Source organism: Glycine soja, chromosome 2 (assembly GCF_004193775.1).
Source record: "Glycine soja cultivar W05 chromosome 2, ASM419377v2, whole genome shotgun sequence".
NCBI lineage: Eukaryota > Viridiplantae > Streptophyta > Magnoliopsida > Fabales > Fabaceae > Glycine > Glycine soja.
Window position 1 is genome coordinate 15,459,493 of NC_041003.1, and position 27,764 is coordinate 15,487,256.

General features: G+C 35.5%; 2 protein-coding genes across 9 annotated transcripts in view; one reads left to right on the forward strand and one right to left on the reverse strand.

Annotated features, from left to right (window-relative positions):
* The window catches only part of LOC114390351 (piezo-type mechanosensitive ion channel homolog), a 35,894-nt gene extending 17,038 nt beyond the window's left edge, over positions 1-18,856 (forward strand). For 6 of the 7 annotated variants that reach the window (XM_028351067.1, XM_028351076.1, XM_028351090.1 and 3 more), the window contains 11 exons: positions 630-758; positions 931-1,104; positions 1,225-1,458; positions 8,265-9,809; positions 10,273-12,764; positions 13,769-14,161; positions 15,236-15,394; positions 16,673-17,179; positions 17,686-17,833; positions 17,929-18,073; positions 18,263-18,856. In XM_028351067.1, coding sequence (XP_028206868.1) covers positions 630-758; positions 931-1,104; positions 1,225-1,458; positions 8,265-9,809; positions 10,273-12,764; positions 13,769-14,161; positions 15,236-15,394; positions 16,673-17,179; positions 17,686-17,833; positions 17,929-18,073; positions 18,263-18,398 — 6,062 coding nt within the window. In that variant the 3' untranslated portion in view covers positions 18,399-18,856. Of the gene's footprint in view, positions 1-629; positions 759-930; positions 1,105-1,224; positions 1,459-8,264; positions 9,810-10,272; positions 12,765-13,768; positions 14,162-15,235; positions 15,395-15,639; positions 15,719-16,672; positions 17,180-17,685; positions 17,834-17,928; positions 18,074-18,262 lie in introns of those variants that run through there. The other variant, XR_003661896.1, reaches the window with a different exon arrangement.
* A 2,886-nt stretch (positions 18,857-21,742) lies between these two features.
* Positions 21,743-24,662, reverse strand: LOC114390389 (methyl-CpG-binding domain-containing protein 4-like). 2 transcript variants are annotated; one of them, XM_028351114.1, is made up of 2 exons: positions 24,507-24,662; positions 21,743-22,528 (listed from the first exon to the last, which is right to left on the reverse strand). In XM_028351114.1, exons 1-2 carry the CDS (start codon positions 24,549-24,551, stop codon positions 22,040-22,042), a joined length of 534 nt encoding a protein of 177 aa, XP_028206915.1. In that variant the 5' UTR covers positions 24,552-24,662; the 3' UTR covers positions 21,743-22,039. The 2 variants fall into 2 exon arrangements, with proteins under 2 accessions (XP_028206915.1, XP_028206923.1); XM_028351122.1 differs by lacking the exon at positions 24,507-24,662 and adding an exon at positions 22,631-22,756.
* Positions 24,663-27,764: the final 3,102 nt, after the last annotated feature.

The following is a 27,764-nucleotide window of genomic DNA, read 5'->3' on the forward strand; positions in this document are numbered from 1 at the left end:
AAATTGTTGACTGAACAGCAAATGGAAGCCAAGTAAACAACCGTATCCAAAAGCTAGTTTAGGGAAAGGAACTTTTTCCTTTGTATCAGTTGTTGTTTATGTATTGATTTAACATTCTTGTTTGTATCAGTGCTAATTTTAGATTTATTTGCCTGGACTTTATTTGACCCTCCTATCTGTTGCTTAGAGTATCATATTTTCTTTTTTTTTCACCCAATATTTTGGGCATGATATTGGGGAAGGGGATTGGGTACATAGAATAACCTTACTTCAATATGTTGTGGTTTGTGGAACCCTTGATATGATTTGCTTCCACCTACCAAAATTTGAAACAGTTTTGTGTTTGTCTGCATAATTTTTTAATGAGGTCTTATGGAATTACGCTGAAAATTGTGTATTTACCTTTTTTGGTGCTTACTTATTATGGATATGAACTTGATTTCTTAATTTATGATTGGAGCTTTTTTGCTTTTTATATCTGGAAATTTTTTAGATGTTTCACTCTGGATTGAACATCATAATAGTACTGAGTTACTTGTTCCATTTTTTTTTCTGTTGATTTTGATCTTTTTTTTTCTGACTTCAGATATTTCCCCCCTCTTATGTCATCATATCTTTCTTATCTGCAGTGGAGGGAGAGACTAAGGTATTGATTGTGGCAACAATTGCATGGGGACTGCGCAAATGCTCTCGGGCTATCATGCTGACATTGATCTTTTTCATTGCTATAAAACCTGGTTTCATCCATGCTGTATATAGTATGTTTTATCAAATCCTTACATGTTCATGTTGCATTTAATCCATTTAAATGATTCATGGTCATTTATCTTGTTTCTTGTTAGCCATTAATTAAGTTGTAGAATGCAGTTTATTGTGTGACTGTATCCTATGCTACTTTATTGATTAGCTTCTATTATGTCGTTTCTTCAGTGATATTCTTCCTGATGTACCTTTTGAGCCATGATGTCAGTAGAAAGATGAGACAAGCTTTGATTCTCTTATGCGAGATTCATTTTTCACTGTTGTATGTTCTTCAAATTAATTTGATCTCAACTGCGCTGGAGAAAAAAGGCTCTTTAAGCATGGAAGTTGTAATGCAATTAGGTATTGATGGATTTTAGTTAGTTTATACTTTTTGAAATTATATCAATTCCATATCCATATGCTTTCCCACTTATTAAATGACAAGGACATGGGAGATTCATGTTCTATGAATTGTTGCAGGTCTCCGTAAAGAAGATAGTGCCTGGGATTTCTTGGAAGTAGCTTTGCTTGCTTGCTTCTGTGCAATTCATAACCATGGTTTTGAGATGTTATTTTCATTTTCAGCAATCATACAGCATGCCCCTGGCCCTCCTATTGGATTTGGCATTTTGAAAGCTGGTCTTAACAAATCCGTTCTATTGTCTGTATATTCTTCCTCCTCTGTGAGAAACAGTGATGAAAGTTTGTCTTATGGTATGTTTCAAAAACATTTATAGTGCTTCTGAATTACATTTTATTAGTGTATAATATATGTATGTGTAATGATATTAAATTGATGTTAGTTCAAGGTGGTTGATATACTAATATCTTGAGCATTGTTTCTGGAAATGAATAGCAGAAAATTGTTAGGCATAGAAGTATCATCAGTTATTCTCTAGGACTCACATGCTGTATCACTGTCTTCAACTGGTTGTTGCAGAAATGCGTTCCTCCATCACTGATCAAGGCTCGTGGGACTCCGAAGCGGGAGAAAATGTTCTTCTTTAGAAACTTGATTACTACCCTGGCATCGTCCTTCGGCGTAGCTATGGCCTCCACCCACTTGGAGACATAATCCACTGCTACCAAGATGTAAATATTCCCATATGACGAAGGCAGGGGTCCCATGAAGTCTATGCCCCAACAGTCAAAGATTTCCACCTCCATGATGTTCTGCAACGGCATCTCATTTCTCCGTGATATCCCGCTTGTTCTCTGGCATCTATCACAACAACGCACAAACTCGTAAGCATCTTTAAAAAGAGAGGGCCAGAAAAAACCTGATTGTAGCACTTTTGCTGCTGTTCTGTCCCCGCTATGATGTCCTCCGTATGATGAACTGTGACAGTGCCAAAGAATGCTTCGTGCTTCTTCCTTTGTGACACATCTTCTCAATACATTATCTGCCCCTGCTTTGAACTAATGGGGGTCATCCCAAACATAGAAGCGTGCGTCGTGTAGGAACTTCTTCCTCTGATTCCAAGTGTACTCCTCTGGAATGACTCCCGTGGCTTTGTAGTTTTCCATGTCTGCAAACCAAGGTCTGGTGGTAACCTGCAAAAGAAACTCATCAGGAAATTCATCTCTTACCTCTGGCTCTTCCTTGGTGACTTCTTCATTCTTTAACCGAGATAAGTGATCGGCTACCACATTCTCGGATCCTCTCTTATCCTTGATGACGATGTCAAATTCTTGCAATAAGAGGACCCATCTAATCAACCTTGGCTTCGAGTCTGTTTTGGCGAGCAGGTGCTTGATGGCAGCATGATTTGTAAAAATGGTGACCTTCGATCCTATCAAGTATGACCTGAACTTCTCCAAGGCAAAGACAACAGCTAGCATTTCCTTTTCCGTGGTGGCATAATTCAACTGTGCTTCATTCAGGACCCTACTAGCATAATAAATAGCATGAAATACCTTATCGTGTCTCTGTCCGAGGACTGCTCCTATGGCATAATCACTGGCATCGCACATCAGCTCAAAGTCTTTACTCCAGTCGGGTGCAATCATCACAGGTGCAGTAGTAAGCTTGTCTTTCAGTGTCTGAAATGCTGCTGAACATTCTTCATCAAACTTGAAAGCCACATCTTTATTCAGCAGGTTGCTTAGGGGTCTAGCAATCTTTGAAAAATCCTTGATGAATCTCCTGTAGAACCCTGCATGCCCTAAGAAACTTCTGACACCTTTAACATTCAGTGGTGGTGGCAGCTTCTCTATAACATCTATCTTTGCCCGGTCAACTTCAATCCCTCTAGCTGAGATCTTGTGGCCCAGGACTATGCCCTCTCGGACCATGAAATGACTCTTCTCCCAGTTCAGGACTAGATTAGTCTCTACGCATCTCTGAAGTACCATCTCTAGGTTCCTCAAGCAACTGTCGAATGAGGATCCGAAAACCGAGAAGTCATCCATGAACACCTCGATGCTTTTCTCCACCATGTCTGAAAAAATGGCCAGCATGCACCTCTGAAATGTGGCTGGTGCATTACATAACCCAAATGGCATCCTTCTGTAAGCAAAGATGCCAAAAGGGCATGTGAAGGCCGTCTTCTCCTGGTCTCTAGGGTCCACCGCAATCTGATTATATCCTGAGTATCCATCCAAGAAACAATAATATGTCTGCCCTGCAAGTCTCTCCAGCATTTGATCCATGAACGGTAGAGGGAAGTGGTCCTTCCGGGTGGCTTCATTCAGCTTGCGATAGTCGATGCACATTTGCCAGCCGGTGATAGTTCTTGTTGGTATCAGGTCATTCTTCTCGTTCCGCACCACTGTCATTCCACCTTTCTTGGGAACCACCTGTACTGGGCTTACCCAAGCGCTGTCAGAGATGGGATATATGAGTCCCGCCTCCAAGAGCTTGAGTACCTCCTTTCTGACCTCTTCCTTCATTGTCGGATTTAGCCTTCTCTGAGGTTGCCGGATTGGCTTGTAATCCTCTTCCATCATTATTCTGTGCATGCAATAAGCAGGGCTGATTCCCTTGAGATCCGATATATGCCATCCAATAGCTTCCCTGTGTTTCTTGAGGATATCTACTAACCTGTTTTCTTCTTCTATCGTGAGTGCATTGCTGATTACTACAGGCTTGTCTTCCTCCAAGAACACATACTTTAGGTGATCTGGCAATATATTCAACTCTACCTTCTTCTCGGACGGAACTTTCTCTTCTAGCGTCTCAAACTTGGCTTCTCCCTCCGGAATACGGTCTTGTCGATCCAAGTCTTCCAAGCAAGCCTTTAGATCTTCCTCCTCTTCACTGGTTAGACAGTCCAAAGCATTTACCATTGCTTTCTCCAGTGAAGACTGTGGTGTCTCGAGAATACTGACATCTTCCTTATCAATCTCTTCTACTCTGAAACACTTCCAACCTTCCTGTGGATACTTCATTGCTTTGAAGAGGTCGAAGGTGATCTTCTGGTTGTCAATACTCAGCTCCAAGTTCCCATTCCCCATATCCACCACACAGTTGGCAGTCAGCATGAATGGTCTGCCTAAGATGAGGAGAATGTCTGTGTCTTCTTCGATATCCATTATGACAAAGTCCACCGGGAAAGTAAAGTGGCGGACCTTGACTAGGACATCTTCTACCACCCCGTAAGGCCTCGTAATCGAGCGGTCTGCTAGCTGAAGCGTCATCTTGGTAGGATCTATCTTCAGATTCCCAATTCTTTTACACATTGACAAGGGCATCAAATTGATGCTTGCTCCTAAGTCAATGAAGGCCTTGTTCACCGTCTCCTTCCCTATGGTGCATGGGATGGTAACACTTCCGGGGTCCTTAAACTTCTTGGGTAGCTTCCTCTGTATTATAGCGCTGCAGTTACCCCCTACCACAATGTTCTCATTGTCAATGTACTTCCCCTTCTTGGTGAGGATGTCCTTCATAAATTTGGAGTAGAGGGGCATCTGCTGTAAGGCTTCCCCGAATGGCATAGTAATCTCCAGCCCCTTGAATATTTCCAAGAAACGCTTGAAGTAGCGTTCCTTGTTCTTCTTAGTGGGCACCACAGGATATGGGAGATCTTGTGGTAGAGCTGGCAGTTCTTCTCTCCTGGCTTCCCGTGCTTTCTGGCTCTTGGTTGTAGGTGGTGATGCCACCTTCTCTTCTTCTGTCTTTTCCTCTGGTGTCTCTATCCTATCTTCCTCTGTCCGGTCTTCTTCTTCAACCTTACCTTCCTCCTGTGCTTTCTTCTTCCCTCGAGTCAGCACGGCCTTGCATTCTTCCTTTGGATTCTTCCCCGTGTTAGCCCCGAAAGTTCGAGTGGGCCTTTCAGCTTTGTCTTGTGCCAATTGGCCCATTTGAACTTCCAGATTCCGAATGGCTGCATCCGTGCTCTTCTGATGGGACCGTGTCTCCTGGATGAATTGCAGTAACAGTTCTTCTATGTTGGTGGGCTTGTCTTGCTGATTGGGGTCCTGGCTAGGATGCTGGTATGACGGTTGGTATGGTTGTTGATTCCTCTGCTCCTTGTACTGGTTTCCCTGATTCCTCTACCCTGAACCTTGCGTGAAGTTTCTTCCTTGATTGAATCCTGGTGGCCCATGATTGAATCCTGCTCCCCCTTGGTGGAATCCAGATGAGTTCCCCTGGTTGTAACCCTGGAATCCGCGATTTCGTATGCCCATATAGTTTACTTCTCGAGAAGTATCCTGTTGGCTTACACACTGTCCAGGCTCATGGGTTCCTCCGCATGTGGGGCATCCTTCTACCTGCAAAACAGAAGAGTGGGAAGAACTTACCGCTTGTAACTGTTGAGGTAATTTGCTGAGGGTTTCGGTAAGGGCTTCAATTTGTCTCGTCAACAGCTTGTTCTGTGCCAATGTCGCGTCTTGCGTGCCAAGTTCCAAAAGGCTTCTTTTTGTAGGCACATAGCTTTGATCACGAAGGATTGCTTGATCACTGGCCGCCATGTTCTCGATGAGCTCCATTGCTTCCTCTGGAGTCTTCAGTTTGATTTTTCCCCCTGCGGACGCGTCTAGTAGCTGTTTCGAGTGAGGTCGCAAGCCATCGATGAATATATTCAATTGTACCGGCTCGCTGTATCCGTGTGTTGGTGTCTTTCGTAACAGCCCGTGCAAACGGTCTAGTGCTTCGCTGAGGGACTCATCCGGGAATTGATGGAAAGAGGAAATCTCCATTTTTCCTTCGGCGGTCTTCGACTCTGGGAAGTACTTCTTTAAAAACTTTTCCACTACTTCTTCCCAGGTTCTTAAGCTGTTGCCTTTGAAAGAGTGCAACCATCGTTTTGCCTCTCCTGCTAGAGAAGAGGTTAAGACGTACCGCATCTTCTGGGACTTCAACGATTTTTACGGTGTTGCATATTTCGATGTACGAGGCAAGGTGAGCATATGGATCTTCGCTTGGAAGACCATGGAAAAGATTTCCTTGGATTAACTGAATAAGGGAATGCGGGTAGGAGATATTTGCGGCTTGCACCTCCGGTCTTGCAATGCTCGTGAAGAACTGAGGAGTGGCGGTGTTGGAGAAATCCTCTAAGGTGACTCTTCGTGCCGGTTCCCCGTCCATTTCAGCGTGCTGTGGAGAAAGAGGAGGTGATGTGTGACTGCTTCCTTCGGTGTCTTGTTCCCTTCTTCTTCTTGCAGCGTTGTTACGCCGACAAGTGGCTTCAATTTCCAAGTTAATAGGGACAACTTCTCCAGATGCAGTCCTAAGTCGCATAAAAACAAAAAGGCACTACCCGTGCAATTATAGAAGAAAGAAAGAAGGAATAGAAGTAAAGAGAAAGTACTGATAGAATAAAAAAAACTTCGTACCCCATTGTCCAGAGACTCTTCGCTATGCGAAGGTATGGGGGAGGGACGTTGTACGCAGCCTTACCCTTGCATATGCAAAGAGACTGTTTCCGGATTCGAACCCATGACCAACAAGTCACCAAGGCACAACTTTACCGCTGATAGAATAAGCCAAGAAAAGAAGAGTTGGGCTTACAAACTGATATAGTATTAAGTGCGAAAATAAGATCCCCGGCAACGGCGCCAAAAACTTGTTGAAACTTTGGCAAGTGCACCAAATCGTTACAAGTAGTAAATCTCGGAAGTCCGAGTATCGTGTCCACAGGGATTTTATTGCACTTATTAAATACTTCTCAATTTGTAAGTGAAAGTAAAGTAGTTAAACAGGAATGAAAGTAGGAATAGAGTGCTATCAAATAAGTAAAAAGGAAAAGCAATTGATAAAAATGCCAAGACCAGACAAACCCAATTGGCCTACGATGCATGTAAATATAATATTCATTATCAATGAAATGATATTAGTTCTACCCACATCTGTTGACTACTTGCCCCTGATGCCTCACGTTGGCAAGCCTATTTTAACTACCTATCTCCCAAATGCCTTTGCGAAGATTCAATAGTTAAAATGCATTAAGATTAAGTTCTAGATGTTGCTTAAATGCATGGGCAGTGGGTTATCATTCTATGCCTAGCAATGCTAACCCAAGGATTCTTTTCTTAAGATGTTCTATTAGGTGTTACCCTTTCCCAAGCGTATAACCCCTAAAACTGATGCATGCATTGAATCTTAAATATTTATTGGGGATTACCCTCTCCCGAGCAAATAAAACTCAAAAAGAGATCTAAGAATGAATGCAAGAATACAAGAAAAGAAATAGAACAGAAAAACCTGGAATAAATTCCTTTGTAACTCTTGAAGCTCATTGTACATCGTTGGCTTTTTAGGCCTGTCAGGCCCTAGCTAGGGGATTAGCCACTCATGGCCATTGAGGGCTTACAACTGGGGATGAAAGAAAGAATGGGGCTAATAAAACAAAGAATATAGAGAGAGGAAAGAAAACTCAGGCTTGAAGTACTGAGAGTGGTGCTCTGAGACAAGGTGAAGTTTCCGTTGGACTGCCTCTCTATTTATAGTTGCTGAAGTGGGCTTATGGGCCTTCGTAGTCGCGCTCAGCGCCACACCTCGCGCTTAGCGCGTTCAGATCGCGCGCTGGGCGCGCCATGCACGCTGGGCCTGTGCTTCTGTTGGATCGCGCGCTGGGCACCTAGCTGGGCTTAGCGCGCGTAACGGTTTCTGCCTTCGTGCTTAACGCCACGCTTAGCGCCTGCAGTTAATTGCTCGCTTAGCGCTTGATGCGCGCTTAGCGCCCCTATTGGACTGGGCCTGCTTCAGAATTTCTTCTTTTTCTTCCTTCTGTTGCCACTTTTGCTAAATGTAACCCCATTTTTCGTATCTGCAACCAGAAATTCAATTAAATTAATTTTCTCACTTTTAATTACAAATAATTGCTAAATAATTAGTTTTAAGCCAAAATTTGACTATTTAACTCCTATAAATTCACAATTATTTAGCAGTTATCACATTGGCTCTGCTTGGATGGTGAAAATAATAAGTCAACTCTGGTTATGATGCTTTAAATGCAAAGCACATATATTCCTACTATTTTTTGCAAATGAAGTCTTTTGTAGTGCAATTATTTTTGCAGGTTCTGTCTTATTTATTGTGATCCATGTTTTCACATTGTCATATTTTATTTTTACAGAAAGGAGAATAGCATCATACCTGAGTGCAATTGGGCAGAAATTCCTATCAATATACCGATCATGTGGCACCTACATTGCTTTTGTGACTATTCTTCTCACAGTATACATGGTGAGACCTAATTGCATATCATTTGGTTACATATTCCTTCTCCTTCTTTGGATTATTGGAAGACAACTTGTCGAGAGAACAAAAAGACAGCTTTGGCTTCCATTGAAAGTGTATGCAATTTTGGTGTTTATCTTCATATATAGCTTGAGCAGCTTCTCAAGCCTAGAGATGTGGTTGTCCAAATTAATAGATCTCTACTTTTATCTGGGATATGACTCAAAAGCATCTTCTTTCGACAATGTTTGGGAATCTCTGGCAGTCTTAATTGTTATGCAACTTTATAGCTATGAGAGGAGGAAGAACAAGCAGAACAGGCAGGATCACTTGGATCAGTTAGAACCAGGGGCACTTGGGTTTATCAGGCGATTTATTATCTGGCACAGCCAGAAGATCTTGTTCATTGCTCTGTTTTATGCATCTTTAAACTCAATTAGTGCATTTGGTTTCTTGTATCTGGTTGGCCTCATCTTCTGCTCCATTTTACCAAAAACTTCTAGTATCCCATCCAAATCATTCTTAGCATACACAGGTTTTTTGGTGACAGCTGAGTATGTTTTTCAGATGTGGGGTAAGCAGGCTAAAATGTTTCCTGGGCAGAAGTATTCTGATATATCTCTCTTTTTGGGTTTCCACGTATTCCAGCCTGGCTTTTGGGGTCTAGAATCTGGATTGAGGGGAAAAGTGCTAGTGATTGTGGCTTGTACTCTTCAATACAATGTCTTCCGTTGGCTGGAGAGGATGCCAAATACAGTTCTAAGCAAAGGACAGTGGGAAGAACCTTGTCCTTTGTTTGTTCCCACAGAAGATGTATTCATTGATGATGCTATGTGCAATGAGGAAAGTAAATCATCATATAATTCAAATCTGCCGTCTGCAATAAAAGAAGGGGTGTCAGGCAAGTCACTGCAAATTATTACCTCTGGTCTTTCCCAAGCACTTGATACTCCATCCTCTAAAACAGGAGATTCTTCTGACAGTAGCAGTAAAAAGTATTCATTTGGGTTTATTTGGGGAAGTTCCAAGGAGAGTCAGAAGTGGAATAAAAAGCGGATTGTTGCTTTGAGAAAGGAGCGATTTGAAACACAGAAAACTGTCTTAAAAGTATATTTGAAATTTTGGATGGAAAATACATTTAATTTATTTGGACTTGAGATAAACATGATATCATTACTACTGGTAAGCTTTGCCTTGTTGAATGCAATATCCATGATGTATATTGCACTGCTTGCTGCTTGTGTTCTTCTGAATCGACATATTATATGCAAAGTCTGGCCTATATTTGTCTTTTTGTTTGCTTCCATTCTCATCCTGGAATACTTAGCCATCTGGAAGGATATGTTACCTTTGAATTCTCATGCTTCAAGTGAGATTCGTTGCCATGACTGCTGGAAAACTTCAACTCTGCATTTCAGTTATTGCCAAAAGTGTTGGCTCGGTAGGACTCTCTTATCCTTCTCTGAATTGCACTCTATGGAAGAATTCCATGATCATGCTGTTAATACTTAATATTTGTTTCTAATGCTTTAAGTGTGAGGGCATTAGAAAGTTTTCTTTCAGCCTAAATATATGGTTCATTCATTCTTTTTTATTTAGATACTTGAGATATTTAGTCATTTTCTTCCTATCTGGAGCATCTCCCTCTAGCAAAGATGGAAACTAAGGAGTGGTGACATCAGTTCTTAAAATTCTTGGGGGCTTTCCACCACTATTTAATATGCATGTATTATTTTAGGGGAATGCTAAAATTGTTGTTTTAAATAGTTTGAAGTGTACAACATAATGCATTAAATACTCCTTAGCCAGTGTCCTTAGGGCACTTATTATTGAGGCTTCAATATATTATTTTGCACATTGAGACCTTTAATAACCTGTTCATTTCACTGTCTTTTCTGCTGTAGGACTTATTGTTGATGATCCCAGGATGTTGATTAGCTACTTTGTGGTATTCATGCTGGCTTGCTTCAAACTTCGTGCAGATCGCCTGCCTAGCTTTTCAGGATCATCAACATATCGTCAGATTATGTCTCAACGTAGGAACACATTTGTTTGGCGAGATCTATCTTTTGAAACTAAAAGCATGTGGACCTTTGTTGACTATTTGAGGCTTTACTGTTATTGCCATCTGCTAGATCTTGTCCTGATATTAATATTGATTACTGGAACTCTTGAGTATGACATTTTGCATCTTGGTTATCTAGCCTTTGCTCTGATATTCTTTCGCATGAGACTTGAAATACTGAAGAAGAAGAACAAAATATTCAAGTTCTTACGCATATACAACTTTGCTGTTATTATTATTTCTCTTGCTTATCAGTCTCCTTTTATTGGGGGACCAAGTGCTGGGAAGTGTGAGACAGCAAATAACATTTATGAAATGATTGGTTTTTATAAATATGATTATGGTTTTCGGATTACAGCAAGATCTGCAATTGTAGAGATCATCATTTTTGTGCTTGTATCACTTCAGTCATATATGTTTTCCTCGCAAGAGTTTGATTATGTATGCCGCTACCTAGAAGCCGAGCAAATTGGTGCTATTGTGCGTGAGCAAGAGAAAAAAGCTGCATGGAAAACTGCACAATTGCAACAAATTCGTGAAAGTGAGGAGAAAAAACAACAGCGTAATATGCAGGTTGAGAAGATGAAATCAGAAATGCTTAACCTGCAAACACAACTCCATAGCATGAACACATCCACTAATTGTATTGATGGATTTTCTCACAACAATGAGGGTCTGAGAAGGAGAAGGAGTGTTTCTCTTGCATCAAATAATGACATTGGAATCCCTGATAAAGAAGATCAGGTTTTGGGTAGACTAGATCATACAATAAGAGAGGATTCTGTTTATCCTATTAATCTGCATGAACCATCTGTTTGTACAAATGTGGAAACTCCATCAACAGAGGAGTATATGAAGCATTCAGTGGATTCTGATTTTTGTGAAATTACTGAAGTAGACATTGATACTACTTCTAGTGATTCAGGAAAAAGGGAAAAATTTAAAGGGCAAGCAAAAGAAAACCCTCTCAAGTCTGCTGTACAATTAATCGGTGATGGTGTTTCCCAGGTACAGTTCATTGGAAATCAGGCAGTCAATAACCTAGTGAGCTTCCTGAATATTTCACCAGAAGATTCTGATTCAAATGAACACTCAAACATTGAGGACAGCATATATGACGAGATGGAGAGTCAGAAAACTCAGCATATATATATGGATCGTTCTTCATCTGTGCAGTCAGATAAGAGTTCTGATGCCGCAAGGCTGCAGTTGGGAAGGATCTTTCGTTATATATGGCACCAGATGTGTTCCAATAATGATGTTGTATGTTACTGCTGCTTTGTTCTTGTGTTCTTATGGAATTTCAGTTTGCTATCAATGATGTATCTTGGGGCTCTCTTCTTGTATGCTTTATGTGTAAATACTGGTCCAAGTTACATCTTCTGGATTATCATGCTGATCTATACAGAACTTTATATTTTACTTCAGTACCTGTACCAAATTGTCATCCAGCACTGTGGGTTGAGTATCGATCCTCACCTATTACGAGAATTAGGTTTTCCAACACACAAAATCACATCTTCATTTGTTGTCAGTTCATTACCTCTCTTTCTTGTCTATTTATTTACCCTCATTCAAATCTCCATAACACCTAAAGATGGTGAATGGATGTCTTCTACTGACTTCAAGTTTAAGAGGACTGATCTCCATGCAAAAGATGATCGTACTAGTTATAACTGGCAAGATAGAGCATGGGATCTGCTAAATCAGGTTATTAACATGGTAAAACTGATAATCATAAGCTTTTTTAGGTATTGGAAATCACTCACACAAGGAGCAGAATCTCCTCCTTATTTTGTTCAGGTGTCTATGGATGTCAACTTCTGGCCAGAGGATGGGATTCAACCAGAGAGAATTGAATCTGGAATTAATCAGGTGCTCAGAATTGTTCATAATGATAAGTGCAAGGCAAAGAACCCAAATCTTTGCTCTTTTGCTAGCAGGGTTAATGTTCAAAGCATTGAAAGAAGTCAAGAGAAACCCAATGTTGCCTTGGTTGTTTTTGAGGTTGTGTATGCTTCACCTGTAATTGACTGTTCTTCCACAGAATGGAATAAGTCTTTAACTCCAGCATCTGATGTGGCCAAGGAAATCCTCAAAGCTCAGCGTGCTGGTTTTGTGGAAGAAATGGGATTCCCTTACCGCATTCTTTCTGTAATTGGTGGAGGCAAGAGAGAAATTGATCTGTATGCTTACATATTTTGTGCAGATCTGATTGTATTCTTTCTTGTTGCCATATTCTACCAGTCTGTCATAAAAAATAAAAGTGAGTTTCTCGAAGTGTATCAGCTTGAAGACCAGTTTCCAAAAGAATATGTCTTTATGTTGATGGTATGTCTGTACTTTTTACTTTTTATTTATCCTACTGTTATTTAACAGGGCAGGAAGAGTTTTTCCATAATATATAAATAAATAACGACCTCATTTGAATAAAATTCTTTATAAGCACTAATAAGAGAAGAAAATAAGAAGATAAACTGAATTAACTTCTCCCATAAGTTAAAATCATGTGCTTCAACTTTTATAGAAGCTCTGTCATATACTCCAAACTGAAATAAACTTCTCCCATAACTTTATTTCATTTTACCTTCGCATTTTCTTCTTCCATAATGTGCATATGGAAACAGGGCCTAAAAGAATTTAACTCATTCAGACAAATTTGACATTTTATTGGGTAAAAGAAGCAGGTCAAGTGTGTCAATATTTTAGTTCTCTAATATTTATAGTTAGAGACGTAGTATAAAACCATTCATATCTCTTCATCTAACAGCTTAAGCTTTTGGAGTTGTTGGTTCCTGATGTGGTATTAGAGGTTCTTTGACCAAGTATGTTGTCTAGAGTTTGATCCTTGTTGTCCCTCATTCTAAATAAATGCTGAATTTCATTACATGGTAGGTGAGCATATTCTCTTTTTCAAGCCCAAAGGGCCTGTGCAGGAGGAGGGAGGGGGATGTTAGAGATCTACTATAAAACATTCATGTTTCTTCACTTAATGGCTTAAACTTTTGGCATTGTTGATTCATGATGGTTTATAATGCCAAGAAATTGTCCTGGCCCTTTGAAATTATTCCATTTATGATTCTTTTGGTTTTCCAAATAGAATATTTAGATTTTGTGTTCCTTTTTCATAATTTGGAAGTTAAAATTTATGGCACTTTGAAAGAGAATGACTATAATTCATCATTGGCATGTTTAAGAAACATTTCTTATCCAAGTTTCTTTGTTGAATATATATGTTAGAATGACGCAACGATTTATTGCATGCTTCATTTATATGTGTGGCTAGAGTTGTAATGTCATATAGACTCCTAATAAGAGTTACTTCTTCTGTTCAGGCTATCTTCTTCTTGATTGTGCTTGATCGAATAATATACCTCTGCTCATTTGCCACGGGGAAAGTGGTTTTCTATATTTTCAACCTCATTCTCTTCACATATTCAGTTACAGAGTATGATTGGCAATTGAAGCCATCCCAACGTATAGCTCAGTTTGCTCTCCGTGCCATATTTCTTGCAAAGGCAGTTTCTCTGGGACTTCAGGCTATACAAATCCAATATGGCATTCCTCACAAGAGCACATTGTATCGGCAATTTTTGACAAGTGAAGTTTCAAGAATCAATTATTTAGGATATAGACTTTATCGTGCTCTGCCTTTCCTTTATGAATTAAGATGTGTTCTTGACTGGTCATGCACAACTACGTCCCTCACCATGTATGACTGGCTAAAGGTATATGTAAATATTTATTTATAAATCACAATCTTTAATCCAAAAAGTGAAATTTCCCTCATTTGATATTTTTTTGGCAACGACTTTGATAAACTATCATGTTTATTAATTTATCTTTAGTATTACCCTATTATTGTGAATAGTGTACTCGAATAGTTTTGATTTATTAAATAAAAATTCTCTTTTTAATTTGGTTGTTGTTGAATGATGGTGAGTATAACAACCCAGACATCATAAATTTTAGTCTGAAGAGAGAAGTTTCACTTTATTGTTTGCAGTACCCAAAATTAACAAAATAGTTGTTAGAGGACCCAAACAAAAAAATACTTGTTTTAAAGGGTCTAAAAGTGACCTTTGTGCCCATGAAGAATTTCACATGACCTCATTTGTTTTTCTTGCATAACAGCCAGCAGGAAAATAAAAATTGAGACTTTGTGAAATCAATGAAAAGTGTATTGTTTTATGTGCATATTAATCTAAGTTTTTTTGTCACTGATCATTCAATTTAAAAATGGCCACTGCTTGAGAATTTCAAGATATGACAATACTCACAAATTCACAATAGATACCACTATATATGTTTAGTAACACCAACCTATTCCTAATGGAAAGACCAAAAGAAAAACTACAAATGGCAGTTAACCAAATTTCCTGTCTTTAGATTAAAAATGGCAATACTTTGCTGAGTATAATCTGTATTGTTTATTTAGAAAAGTCATATAATTTAAGATGGCTGTCACTGCTCCTAAATTGTTTTTTAAAACAAAAGCGTAAACTTTTATTTTATTATCATTTCATAGACCATACCATTACACAGGAAATCAGGACTTGTTTTCATTATTCTGCATTTGAATGTCTTTTAGGAGATTAGTAACCCATCTGTTAGGTCTGATTTTGGGTTAACATCACTTTTTAGTTTTTAGATTAGTTTTTTTTTTCCTTTATGTATAAGCACCTGTGAAAATTCATTTAGAAGAGCTTATATTTCTAGTTTCACAGTTTTTTTTTTTTGTTGCTTCTAAATTTAGCCTTGTTTAGAAACTAACACCACCATCTTTTCCCCTGTTTTGTTAGCTGGAGGACATAAATGCAAGTTTGTACCTTGTCAAATGTGATTCAGTCTTAAATAGAGTTACACACAAACAGGGGGAGAAGCAAACAAAAATGACCAAATGCTGCAATGGGATATGCCTTTTCTTTGTATTAATCTGTGTTATATGGGCTCCAATGTTGGTAAGTACTAAGTATATGTAAACATCCAAAATCATATCTTAGATTACTCTCTAGGATTAGTTTCTCTATTTCCTTGTTATCTCTTTGGAATTGTTAGTTCGTCGATATCATGATTTGTTTCCCTAATTAGTTAGATTATCTTAGATTCTTAGAATGTGAGTTTAGGCCTAACTCAACCCCAAAAGCTAGCTCAAGGGGTGATGATTGCCCCTCACTTATATATTCTAACTTGACTTTATTTTTAGCCGATGTAGGGCTTGGATTTTTTCCAATACACCCCCTCACACCTAGACACTTCTTGGGCTTGGTGCGTGGATAACAATGGTGGGTGACCCTTTGGATTAATCTTTGATATGTTTTGATACCATCTTAAATTCTTAGAATGTGAGTTTATGCCTAACTCAACTCCAAAAGCTAGCTCAAGGGGTGCGGGTTGCCCCTCACTTATATACTCTAACTTGGCTTTATTTTTAACCGATGTAGGACTTGGATTTTTTCCAATAGATTATGATTAGTATAAACAAGGGTTTCTTATCATGTATGTGTATAAATGCATGCTCGTGTCTATGTGATGTGATGAAACATTAAGTGAATATTTCAGTGTAATAAACATGATGGTTTCTCTGATATTCTGCATGCTTGCAAAGCCTGGGTATTGATGTACTCTTTGGTTTCTTTTTCTTATGTCACCTTTTACCAGAAGATCCAGAAGTATAAGAAATGTGCTAGAATAAAACTAGTGTGATCAATTTTTGAAAAAGTGGTTGGTTATCAATTTATAACTAGAATATCTTTAGTGATCTCATATGTCCATGATTACAAGCTAATATGCATATTCTGAGGAACCTGCAAAACCATCAAGTTTGGTAAAATCATAATAATAATTTCGAATGATTGTTAAAATAATGTTGATGGATGTTTTTATTAATTTTAATGGATGTTTATTTTTTTTCAAATCTAATATAATTTAATAATTTCTGTTCTTGCAGGATTTTATTATCCTATGTTTCTTGTAGTACCTCTGGTACTTTTCCTACTATAATATAAATTATCTTTGCAGTTCAAAAAAAAAAAAAAAAAAAATATATATATATATATGTATAATTTAATAGTAATGAAAATTTCAACAACTTTGTCTGGGAATACTGGTGTTGGGTTGTGATATTATTGGAAACTTGTGTTATTATTAAACTTGTGTTCATGTGTTTGACATTGCAATTTTTCAACCACCTCTAGTAGCATAAACATATTCATCTTACATCTTTTTTATCCTTACAGATGTATAGCAGCGGTAACCCGACAAACATTGCAAACCCCATAAAAGATGCTAGCTTTCAGGTTGATATCAAGACAGTAAGTGGAAGGTTGAATTTGTATCAAACTACTCTATGTGAAAGACTCCGGTGGGATTTACTAAATTCAAATGCCAATCCCGATCCTTATGGCTATTTGGATGCATATAATAAGAATGATATCCAGTTGATATGCTGTCAAGCTGATGCTAGTACATTGTGGCTTGTTCCACTTGTTGTTCGGACCAGATTGATTCATTCCCTTGAATGGAATACTGACATGGAAATTTTTTTCACCTGGATATTCTCAAGGGACAGGCCAAAAGGGAAAGAAGTTGTGAAATATGAAAAAGCTGTTGATCCTCAATATCTTCCAACACAGTCTGATGTTCAGAAGGTTCTTAATGGCTCTATGAACAGCTTTAGGATTTATAATGTTTATCCAAGATATTTCCGTGTCACTGGTTCAGGTGATGTTAGACCTTTGGAAGAGGTAATCTGATTCCGAGTACATATTTTCAGTTCAGAAATGCTAGTAACACATTTTGTTATTTGAGTTTTATTGGAAATTTCAATATTTTGTGGATTACACTTATTTAAGAAGCTTCACCTTCACTCATGATTTTGTAGTTTTCAATAAATTTTAACCAATAAAAAAGAATGTGTTAGAGGGTGCTGCTAACACTGTTTCCATGTGTTTCTTCCTTCAATTACTAATTGCAGGAATATTTGAGTATAATAACTGCATATTGGCATTCCATAGGTGACCGCCAGAAACTAACCATCTTTTGCTCCTACTGATGTAGTTTTTCCAGTAACACTGGAACTTTTCTTTCTGACTATTGTTGGTTATAGATTAGAAACTACTAGATTTTCTTATATTGGAGTGATAGTCACGAAGAGGGAGGAGAGCTGGTGTTCATTTCACTGATAATTGCACCCTGGTTTGTCTAAAATGCTCCAAAATAACTATTAGAAACTTCAAATTCAATTTTTCAGGATAATGCTCTTAGTGCTGATCTCATTTTGAATCGCGAGCAATTTGAGTGGTGGGCCTTCCGAGATTTTAATCCATCAAATTTGAGTGGACTTTGTGGAGGTTTGACGGGACCTATGGCAATCATAATATCTGAGGAGACACCACCGCGTAAGTTGGTCATGGCATTATTTATGTGTCCATGATTCATTTTATTTCCTGATAATAATGCCTTGTACAATATTTCTAATATTGTAACACTACAGAGGGCATTCTTGGCGACACACTCAGCAAGTTCAGCATATGGGGGCTTTACATAACCTTTGTTCTAGCTGTTGGACGTTTTATCAGACTCCAATGCGCTGACTTAAGGATGAGAATTCCGTATGAGAACCTACCTTCCTGTGACAGGTACTACAGATTTATTTTCTGAAGATGGCAGTACCATTCATATCTTTTTCCCCATTGAGAGTGTCTGGCCACTTAAACATAACTGATGTCACTGAACATGCGTTATTCTACTACTATAAGATTGTTGCTAACCCTATTTATGATACATCCTGATTACTTATTACTTCTTGTTTCATGTTTCTCGTGTAGATTGATAGCGATCTGCGAGGATATATATGCTGCTAGAGCTGAGGGTGAGCTTGGAATCGAAGAGGTCCTTTACTGGACTCTAGTGAAGATATACCGGTCCCCGCACATGCTGCTTGAGTACACAAAACCTGATTAGAATTTTCAGTGTACCATTTTCTGGTCACTAACAGCTAACCAGGTTCAGTGCTCACGTATGATTTGACTGACATTGAACGATGTTGGAGTCAGGAGCAATACAATGCAAGTTGATGCCTGCATGATAAGATTAATATTGCAACATTTTTGGTGCGGTATTCATTATGCGGTTATGAAACATTTCTCTGAACAGATTGGGGAGCACGGCATCGTGATTCTTGACTGTTATCATACATAACATTGATGCTAATGATTATTTTGGGGGAAATCATGTATACAATGTACAATACAGTCAATGCCAGAATTATAGGAAAGCAAACTTGTATAGTTAACCAAAAAGAGTGATGTTTTGTTGTCTACCCCTTCTCTCACCTTAAAATCATAAAACAGCAAGATTAAGTCAACCGAAACTTAAATTAAAATTAGAATATCGATTCAATAAATGGTTGCTCAACAAAATTTCACGCCTTAAGTTGTTTTAAATTTGGTCATTGCTCATTTAACTTAGATTGATGAGTTAAGATTTTTTTTTTATAAGCCCTAGTTATGCCATAGGTTGTAAAGCAAACTAACATACTTGTTCCATAATTTTATCATCCCACATATTTGTGCTACACACTAATTGACTCAACCTCTAGCAAAATTCCATCTCATAATCATTTCCCTTGTCTAAATATTATGTGTGCCCATAAAGGAAGGGTTAATTACTTAAAGAGTACATTTTTTAATGAGAAAATAGTGTAGCGTCATATCACTATGAAATTGAAATATGAATGATTAGATGCTGTAATTATTGGCTCTAATGATTAATGTTAAAATATTATTATTAAATTTATAACTTTAATATTTGGCCTGATAATTTATTAGGGGTAATTCAAAATAAATGTATAATATATATATATATATATATATATATATAATCTATTATAATAGATATTCTCTTCTAAATAAAATATTTTATATTATTATTAATTAATAATTAATTTTTAATTAAATTAATAAATTATTAAATTTTAAGCATAAAGATATTCTTAAGAAAATAATTTGTGATCATTTTAAACAATATATTTTGATGTTTTAATTACTTTAACATTATGCTACATTTATATTTTTTAAATTAATGTCATTGAGCCATTATACACTGCAAGTAATCAAATCATATTAAATTTTATAAACAAAGGAAACACATTATATGGATGTCATAAAAATTTATAATATTAAAATAGTTTGAAATTTTTTATAAATTCATTTTTAAATATTTTAAAAATAATTATTATAGTTATAATATGGGATAAATTACTAATTCAGTCCCTTTATTTATTTAATTGATTCAATTTGATCTATTTTTTTACTAAAAAATCAATTTTATGATTTTATCACTTAATTTTTAAAGTTAATACAATGTTGTCTTTTGTGTGTGCACCATTTAAATTTCTTATGAAAGTATCCTACATGACAATTACATGTAAATTTTTAGTGTGTCACGTACACATGTTAACATTATTTCTCCTAATTGGACATAAAGGACAACATTAAATCAATATTAAAAATTAAACGAGTAATTTAAACTTTTAATACTAGAATTTCTCGTAATTGGACATAAAGGACAACATTAAATCAATATTAAAAATTAAACGACTAATTTAAACTTTTAATACTAGAAGAATCAAATTAAATCAATTAAATAAATAAATAAAAACCAAATTGGTAATTTAATTTATAATATAAGATTATAATTATTATTATTATTATTTGAATTTCTATCCTTATAAATTATTAATGAAAATAGCAATGTTGTTAGCAATACTTAGTGTAATTTATTACACCATGTGATTATTTATCTTAAATTTGTGAGATCTACAATGTTATATAGATTTAATAATTTTACATAAGTTTATTTTAATGCATAAGTTATTAGAGTGAATATTTATCTTGAGCTTAAGGCACATTAAACTGTGACAGAAAATAATTTTTTTATTGATTCAAATTAATTAAGCAACAATTATTTATTTAAAGAATGTATTGTCAAGTCATTTGCTTTGATAAAAAAATTTGTTAAGCAATGTTTTTTAACTTTGAGCAACTCATGGTAAGCACATGCCATAACATCTCTAATGGTTATAGTTTAAGTAATCTATTTTGATTTTTTTTTATCTCATGTTAATTGAGACCAACAATGACACATCATAATTAAGCTACTTTAAGCAATCCAATATGACATATAGATTATCTCCAATGATAAAAAAAAAATAATGTCTAAAAATAAACAACTCATTAAAGTAACAAAGATGTTGTTAATTTTTTTAATATAAAGTTCATTCAATTAGAACAAATTTGTTTCTTAGATTTTCTTAATGTAGGAATAATCATATATTCTCATAATTAATAAATAAAAGACTAAATGACCTGTTTGATATCTTATCTTATTTTTTGTTTTAATTTAATTATTTATCTTTTAAAAAAGTCAATTTTAATCTTTCATATTTAAAAAAAGATTAAAATGATAAGTGTAAATTTAATACTGTTAGTTAAATAAAAATATTAACCACTAAACATCACCACAAAACTTAAAATTTTTTACTTTCTTTTTCCTTTTCCATCCTCCTCCCTCATCTTCCAATTGACGGTCACAAGACAAAAACCACAACCATCAGATTTATTTATCAATTATGAATTAGTCAAAAACACCTATAAATAAATTCTATCTAGAACCAATCCGTTGTGATCCTCAACACACTAAAATATTAACAAAAATCACAACACCACTATGCATCCATGAACCCTAACCTCAAATCACCATACCCAACAAAAATCACATATTGTCGGAAGGCATCGTGGGTGTCAGAGCCATCGAGGAGGAAGCGCTCGATGGAGGCTTTCATGAATTTCGGGTTTGGGGGCTTTGGCAGTCTTGAGGGCAGGGACGATGTTGTCTTAGGCTTCCATTGCAGGTCTTGGAATAAAGGTTGACGGCTAAGACCAGTCAAAATTTTATTCAAAGACTAAAAGTGAAATTCAAAAAAGTCCATGACCAAAAACATAATTAACCTTTTATGTTTTAAAAAAACATAAAGGACTAAAATGAACTTTCTTAAAGATAAATGATCAAATTTGAACAAAAAAAATAAAATAAAGAATCAAATAAATTATTTTACCTAAATGAAATCAATGGCAAGAAATCGAGTGCAGGTTGCTGAAGTGAAATTAATCATAACTGCCCCGTGAAACAAATGGAAGATTTTAAGGAGTAATTAGCGATTCCCCTCACGAGGAAAGGTCACACGAAGAAAATAAAGGTTAATAAAAATAAAAACAGGGAAAAAGTAAGCAAAAGACGAAGAAGTCTGGTGCGAGACAATACAATAAGGATGCATAAAAAAACACTGATATCTTTTGTGGTGTTCTGTTTACATTTTAAGTTTGAACCACACAAGCCGCAGTAAATATCTGTTTAGGTGTGCGAATTGCGATTACATTCAAACATGGTAATAGCATACTTAAATATAATACAAAAGACACGAGAACAAAAAAATTTTCGACGCCGCAAGCTTTGGCTTTACCTCAAACAGTCTCTAAAGTAGCATCCAAAAAACCAACCAGAATGACCATCTTTCGCAGCATGCAAACTAGAGATGGTATTTCTCAAACCTCATCTTTGGCTATCTTAACTTTCTTGTTAGCAGAATCCTTCTGCTCAATAATCTCTGGGATGGTGTCTTGCATTATCTTTGGGGAAGAAAAATCAAAATCCGAAGCAGACACACCTTTGAATTCTGGATTATCTTTTAGAAACGCAGCAATCTCATTGCGGGTTCTCAGTTTTTTGCCTGCAGGTGTGATGTAGTAAGCGTCCAATTTGGAGTAGTCTTTTCTAAGCACCAAGCTCCTCTTAAAACCTTGTGGAGTCTTCGGGAGGTTAGGCTTGTCAATGACCCACGTCCGAGTGGAATCATATTCAATATCACCAGGTTCATCACAGGAACTATTAGCCTTTCTGCTGCAAAGAAAAGGTTCCTCAGTCACTTTACTTCTAATCTCTTCAAACTCTTCCTGTGTATCAATCTCTCTCCATTTCAAACAATTTTTGCACTGAGCAGCATATATATCAACTGAACCCTGGCTTAGTGTTCTCTGTCACAATAATTTGGCATGAGTTAAGAAAGCAGCACACATTTAATTCTTTGATTAAACCCAATAACAATCAACTATTCCAGACTTCAGAAATATGCAAACCTTCATTACAATTTTCAATGTTTTAAGTCTGCCTTTGTCCCAAGTCCGGATAAAAGGAGAGGGTTGTGTTAGGCTTTCGACAGCCAACGTTAAACTTTGTCGAATCTCTATGACATGGATCAATTACGTAATAATGTACTTGATAGAACATTATGGCGGAAGTTGATCCATGTAGCCGACCCCACCTAGTGGGATAAGGCGTTGTTGTTGTTGTTGTTGTTGTAAGTCTGCCTTTGTGTGTGTGTAGTAAATCTATTAGTTTCCTTCCTTTTAATGACAGAAACAGATAGCAACCACTTTACATTTAACAGCACCAAAACAATTTAAACATTAAGCATTCATTGGTAATGTAAATGCTAGTGTATCCAAGTTTATCAAGCAAATATTAATTCCTAACTAAACCATCCGGCCTGCTGCACAAGCCGACCTCAACAAGTTTCATGCCTTTCAGACTCAATGCTTGGGGGTTGTGAACCGTCCGGCCAAACAAGTTGACCTCAACAAGCGCTTACAGAAGCCTTGTCCCATTTGGTCAATACAACTGACAGATGATCCCCTGGCCAGGTCACCAAACCGGGAATAACTTGGGGAACATGAGCAATGTAACCACTATCTTATCAACTAAATGGACTGCTAAAATCATGGGCTCGAGATTTGAGCCCAATGCAGGAAGTTCTAGAACGCACCAGTGCTTTTCGACAAACAGGCATGCATGGCAATGCCAAGGGACACACCCCCTTTTGACATGTCAGATACACAAGCACCACCACAAATAAGCACAACAGCAGAGCAGTAGCGCACCACCTTCTGAAATGCCACACAGGACGATTGCCACAGCCATATTAGGAATTCGCTAGAGAACATTGGTATTGTACTTTCTGGTCATCATTGGGCTGAGCCCAATGATCAATTGGAGACCCTTCCACTTTTTAGCCTCTACGCGCTATCACACTTGAGGCCAGGGGCTGTGTACCCTCTAGTCATTATTGGGCCGAGCCCAATATACCAAAGCCAACACCTTGCCTATCGGGTTGGATGTTGACCAACCGACCCAACCCACTATATGAGATGCGCCGGCTTGCACCATCATCACCCTACCTTATACACAAATATCAAAGGGATTAAACTTAATCATAGCTTATCTCTGAGATTGACGAAGATAAGATATGATTAGATCCTGTATTTTGAAATTAGTATATAATACACGCTAGGTCTAGGGGGCAAGGGAGATAACACAGTTTGATGCTCTGGGTAGGCAACCTCTAACCCTAGCCAATGAAGCCCATGTTGGAACAAGTACAAATAGGTGCGGTACCCCTGCCACACCCAGGTTAGCACATTTGAGTAAAACTCACCGAGATTTCTTGAGTCCCATCACACCTCTCGTGCATTTGAACACTAACTATTCTACAATTATCAACAAACCCAATCAGCACAGCACATTAACATTTTTTCCATTTCCTTGGGATAAGTCATAAGTCAATTGTAAATTTTCGTTTTCCCGTAAACATTAATTCCAGAATCGAACACAAACTACAGGTTTAAGGGATCCGAACCCTCCTCACTAAAACAACACGCACTGGCAAATCAAAAAACAACTTAACCATGGTAAACTGTAGCTTCATTTAAAATAAAAAAAAATGCACACCCATTGCATAACAGACAGTATAAAATGATCGACCTACAATACAAGAGCAAGCAATACAATTGACCCAGAAACAAGCAATCATTTTCGGTGAATCCATGAAAACTGAAGAAAAATGAATCAAACGACTAAGTTCAAAAGCAGGGGATCTCGTACACGGAAAACCCTACTTGCAAAATTATTGAAAACAGAAAAGAAAAAGAGGAATTGTATTCAGAAAAGAGACGATACCTTAGAAGAGGATGGTGTTTTTGAGATTTCTTGACCGCTCTTCATGTCATTCACATAAGTTGCTTCCTTTCTACAATTTTAAGTATATATATACTCATCTAAGCGGGTTAAGTCAGTCTTGTACAATGGTTACAATGGTTCTTTTGAAAGAAGGATAGTTTTCTATTTTATTTTGACACACAATTTTAAACTTTTTTAGATTAATTTGAGAAGTAAAAAGTGATAAACATAGTGAAATAACTTGAAAAGTGAATCCACTAAGCAATCGAAAAAAATAAATATTAAATTCTTTTTGAGTTCATAAAACTCATTTTTCGTGAAAATTTTTTTTATTACGTTTGATCCTTTTTTATTTATATATTAGTTAAATTTCATATTTTTCATGTAAGTGAATTTAATAAAATAGTTTTCACATTAGTAAAAAAAAGTTTAAAATTGTGTCCCAAAATAAAATAAAAAAATCATTATTTCAAAATTACCATTTTGACTCATTTTAGAAATATAAAGAATTAAAGTTATGTTCCATAAAATTAACTAAAAGTTTAAAAATTTATTAAAAGTTAAAAGTTAAAACCTGATAGTTGAAAATTGAAAAGATGAATTATTAATTTACAAATGTTCAATAAAATTAATTATTAAAGTAGTTAAAAAATATAAAATAATAAAATTAGGATTTATTTAAAGAGAGTATTTGGAAAAATTAATAAATATATTAAAGAGAAAAAAGAGAAAATAAAAATATAAAAAAATTAGAAGTTAGAAGTTAACATTTTAAAAAATGTTATTTCAAGTAATGTTTTTAACAATATTATAAATTATTAAAAAAGTTTATTTATCAAAAAAAAAAAGTTTTTCCATTAATAAAAAAAGTTAGAGACTAATTGAAATGCTTCACAAAGATAACCTAAATTGATGCTTTGAAAACATAAACAAGAAAACTGAAAAAAAAAAAACTAAACATGTAATTTAGTTGTATAATTATAGCATGTCTACTAGACACTTGTTCGAAGTTAATTTTGATGAGTTTGTTTTGAAAAATAAAATTGATATATTTTGGGAGATGTTGAAGTTATATTTGAAATCATGCTGACTTTCTCTAATATTTAATTTTTTTTAAATAGTTATTGATCAATAAATGAAAAAAGGTTTAAATACCTCTTCAATTATTGTAATTTAGCATTTTTTGGTCTTTTAAAAAAATACTTTTAATCCTTACAAATTATATTTATTTTATTTTCCATCCTTTAAGTATTTTAGATAGTATTTTTTTCACTATTCAAAATATTATCTAAACTGTTTTAAGAATAAAAAACTTTAAATTGTAAAAATAAAAAATTATTTAAGCATAAAAAAAAGTTCACATAAAAAATTATTTAAGCCTAAAAAAATGCACATATGATGAAGAATTTGTTTAAAATATGATGGACTTATATTTTTGTTTAAAAATTATTAGCAAACAGGATCAAACAGTAGAATAATATAATCATTTACTTTTAAAAAAATAGTATTTTAGAAAGTTACATTTTTATATATGCAAGATGGACGTCTGTTAGTTGGGGTGGAACTATGCTATTTCTTTTGAGGGGTCAAATTTGAAAATTAAAATTACATTATAATCTTGAAAACAATATATTAAATATAATCAATAAATAAAAAATATATAATAATTAATCACATATGATGAAAATTGCATATAAAAGATATTCAATTTTTAAAAATCAATCAAGAAACTTTAAAAATAGAAAGTTTTATTATATTTGAACATCATATTTCAACTTTTAAAAACATAATTAATCCTCAATTTTTCTTAAAAATATTTAATTTTTAATTTGAGAATTATAAGAATAATAATTTGAATTTTATGCATTATTAGTGAAAAATTAATTATAAATTCTTCAATATATGCTTTTGTAAAGCAATTATTGTTTAACAATCTTGACATGTATACTACAACAATTTATATGATTGAATGTTAATATAAAATCCATTATAATGTTATTGTATATATCAAAATTAAATTCTAGGAATAATGCATTCTCTACTTAAAAGAAAAAAAATAATATTTTTTATAATGCTTATCTTAAGAATCTTTTATAAGGCAATTGATATTCATACCTTCTTCTTTTATTAACTTACTTCCCTCTTAATTTTTTTTTCTTTCAAAATTATCCTTTTCCTCAATGTCAACATAACCCAAGAGCTAGACTATGACCTTTCTAGAGGCACGAATCAAAGGATTCGTGTGGCATGTCGAATGGACCAAAATGTCGGACATTGAATCTCTTTCAACATGTTGATATTCATGTGTCCTTAAAATATTTTTTGTTTATGAAAATATTATAAATTATTTTTTTCCGCCATTGCATTAAATCGATATATGGTTTCCCTGGGCTTCTAGAAATTAGTTTCTAGAATCTTAATACTTTCATAAATTAATTTCCAACAAAAGGTAGTTTTGGAAGAAAAAGAATAAGAAGATACATTAATTAAAGGGGAGGTAAAAATATCAATTGCCCTCCTATAAAATACCACATTTGAAAATAGTTTGTTTTACTAAATCTGCTCCTATATTATTCATTCACCTCATTTCAATTTTTTTTTTTTACATTTATAATCAAGGAATGTACTCGACTAAATTAATAAAATAGAGGAATAGAGCATTAGAGAATATGGAGATGAGGACAATTAACACCTAAATCTGGTTTGATAGAGGTCTAATTATCATCTTTAGAGCAATAGTAGAAATCCTTAATTAAATGGAAATTCACATAGAAATACAAATAGAGTTGCATTCTTCTACACACATATATAAGAGAAATAAAAATGAATCCCCTTTCCAAAACTTGCATTCCTTGAATTAGATATTTATTATAGGTCAGTGCAAATCCAATGCACCTAAAGAGACCGACTTTTCTGGTTTTACGTATCACATTAATCTTTCTTTTTCACGCTTAAATTTATACGCATGCCTTTTGGATTGTTCTGCTAGCAGTTATCAACTTCCTCAAATTTCATGTTAGCTAGAACTTAAAACATTAATAATAATTAAAGAACCCAAATTTGGATGAAGGTGGAGTTATATTCCGAGTGCTGGTCATTTTACTAGTTTTACCTTTTCTCTGATTTGTAATTAACAAATTTAATTACCAAACATGTCTATGATATGTGTGTTTCACAAATTACCGCATCTTAAATTCTTAATTGCAGCCACGTAGGGGATAGGATCATAATCTATTTAAGGTTAGCGTTAAATACCCA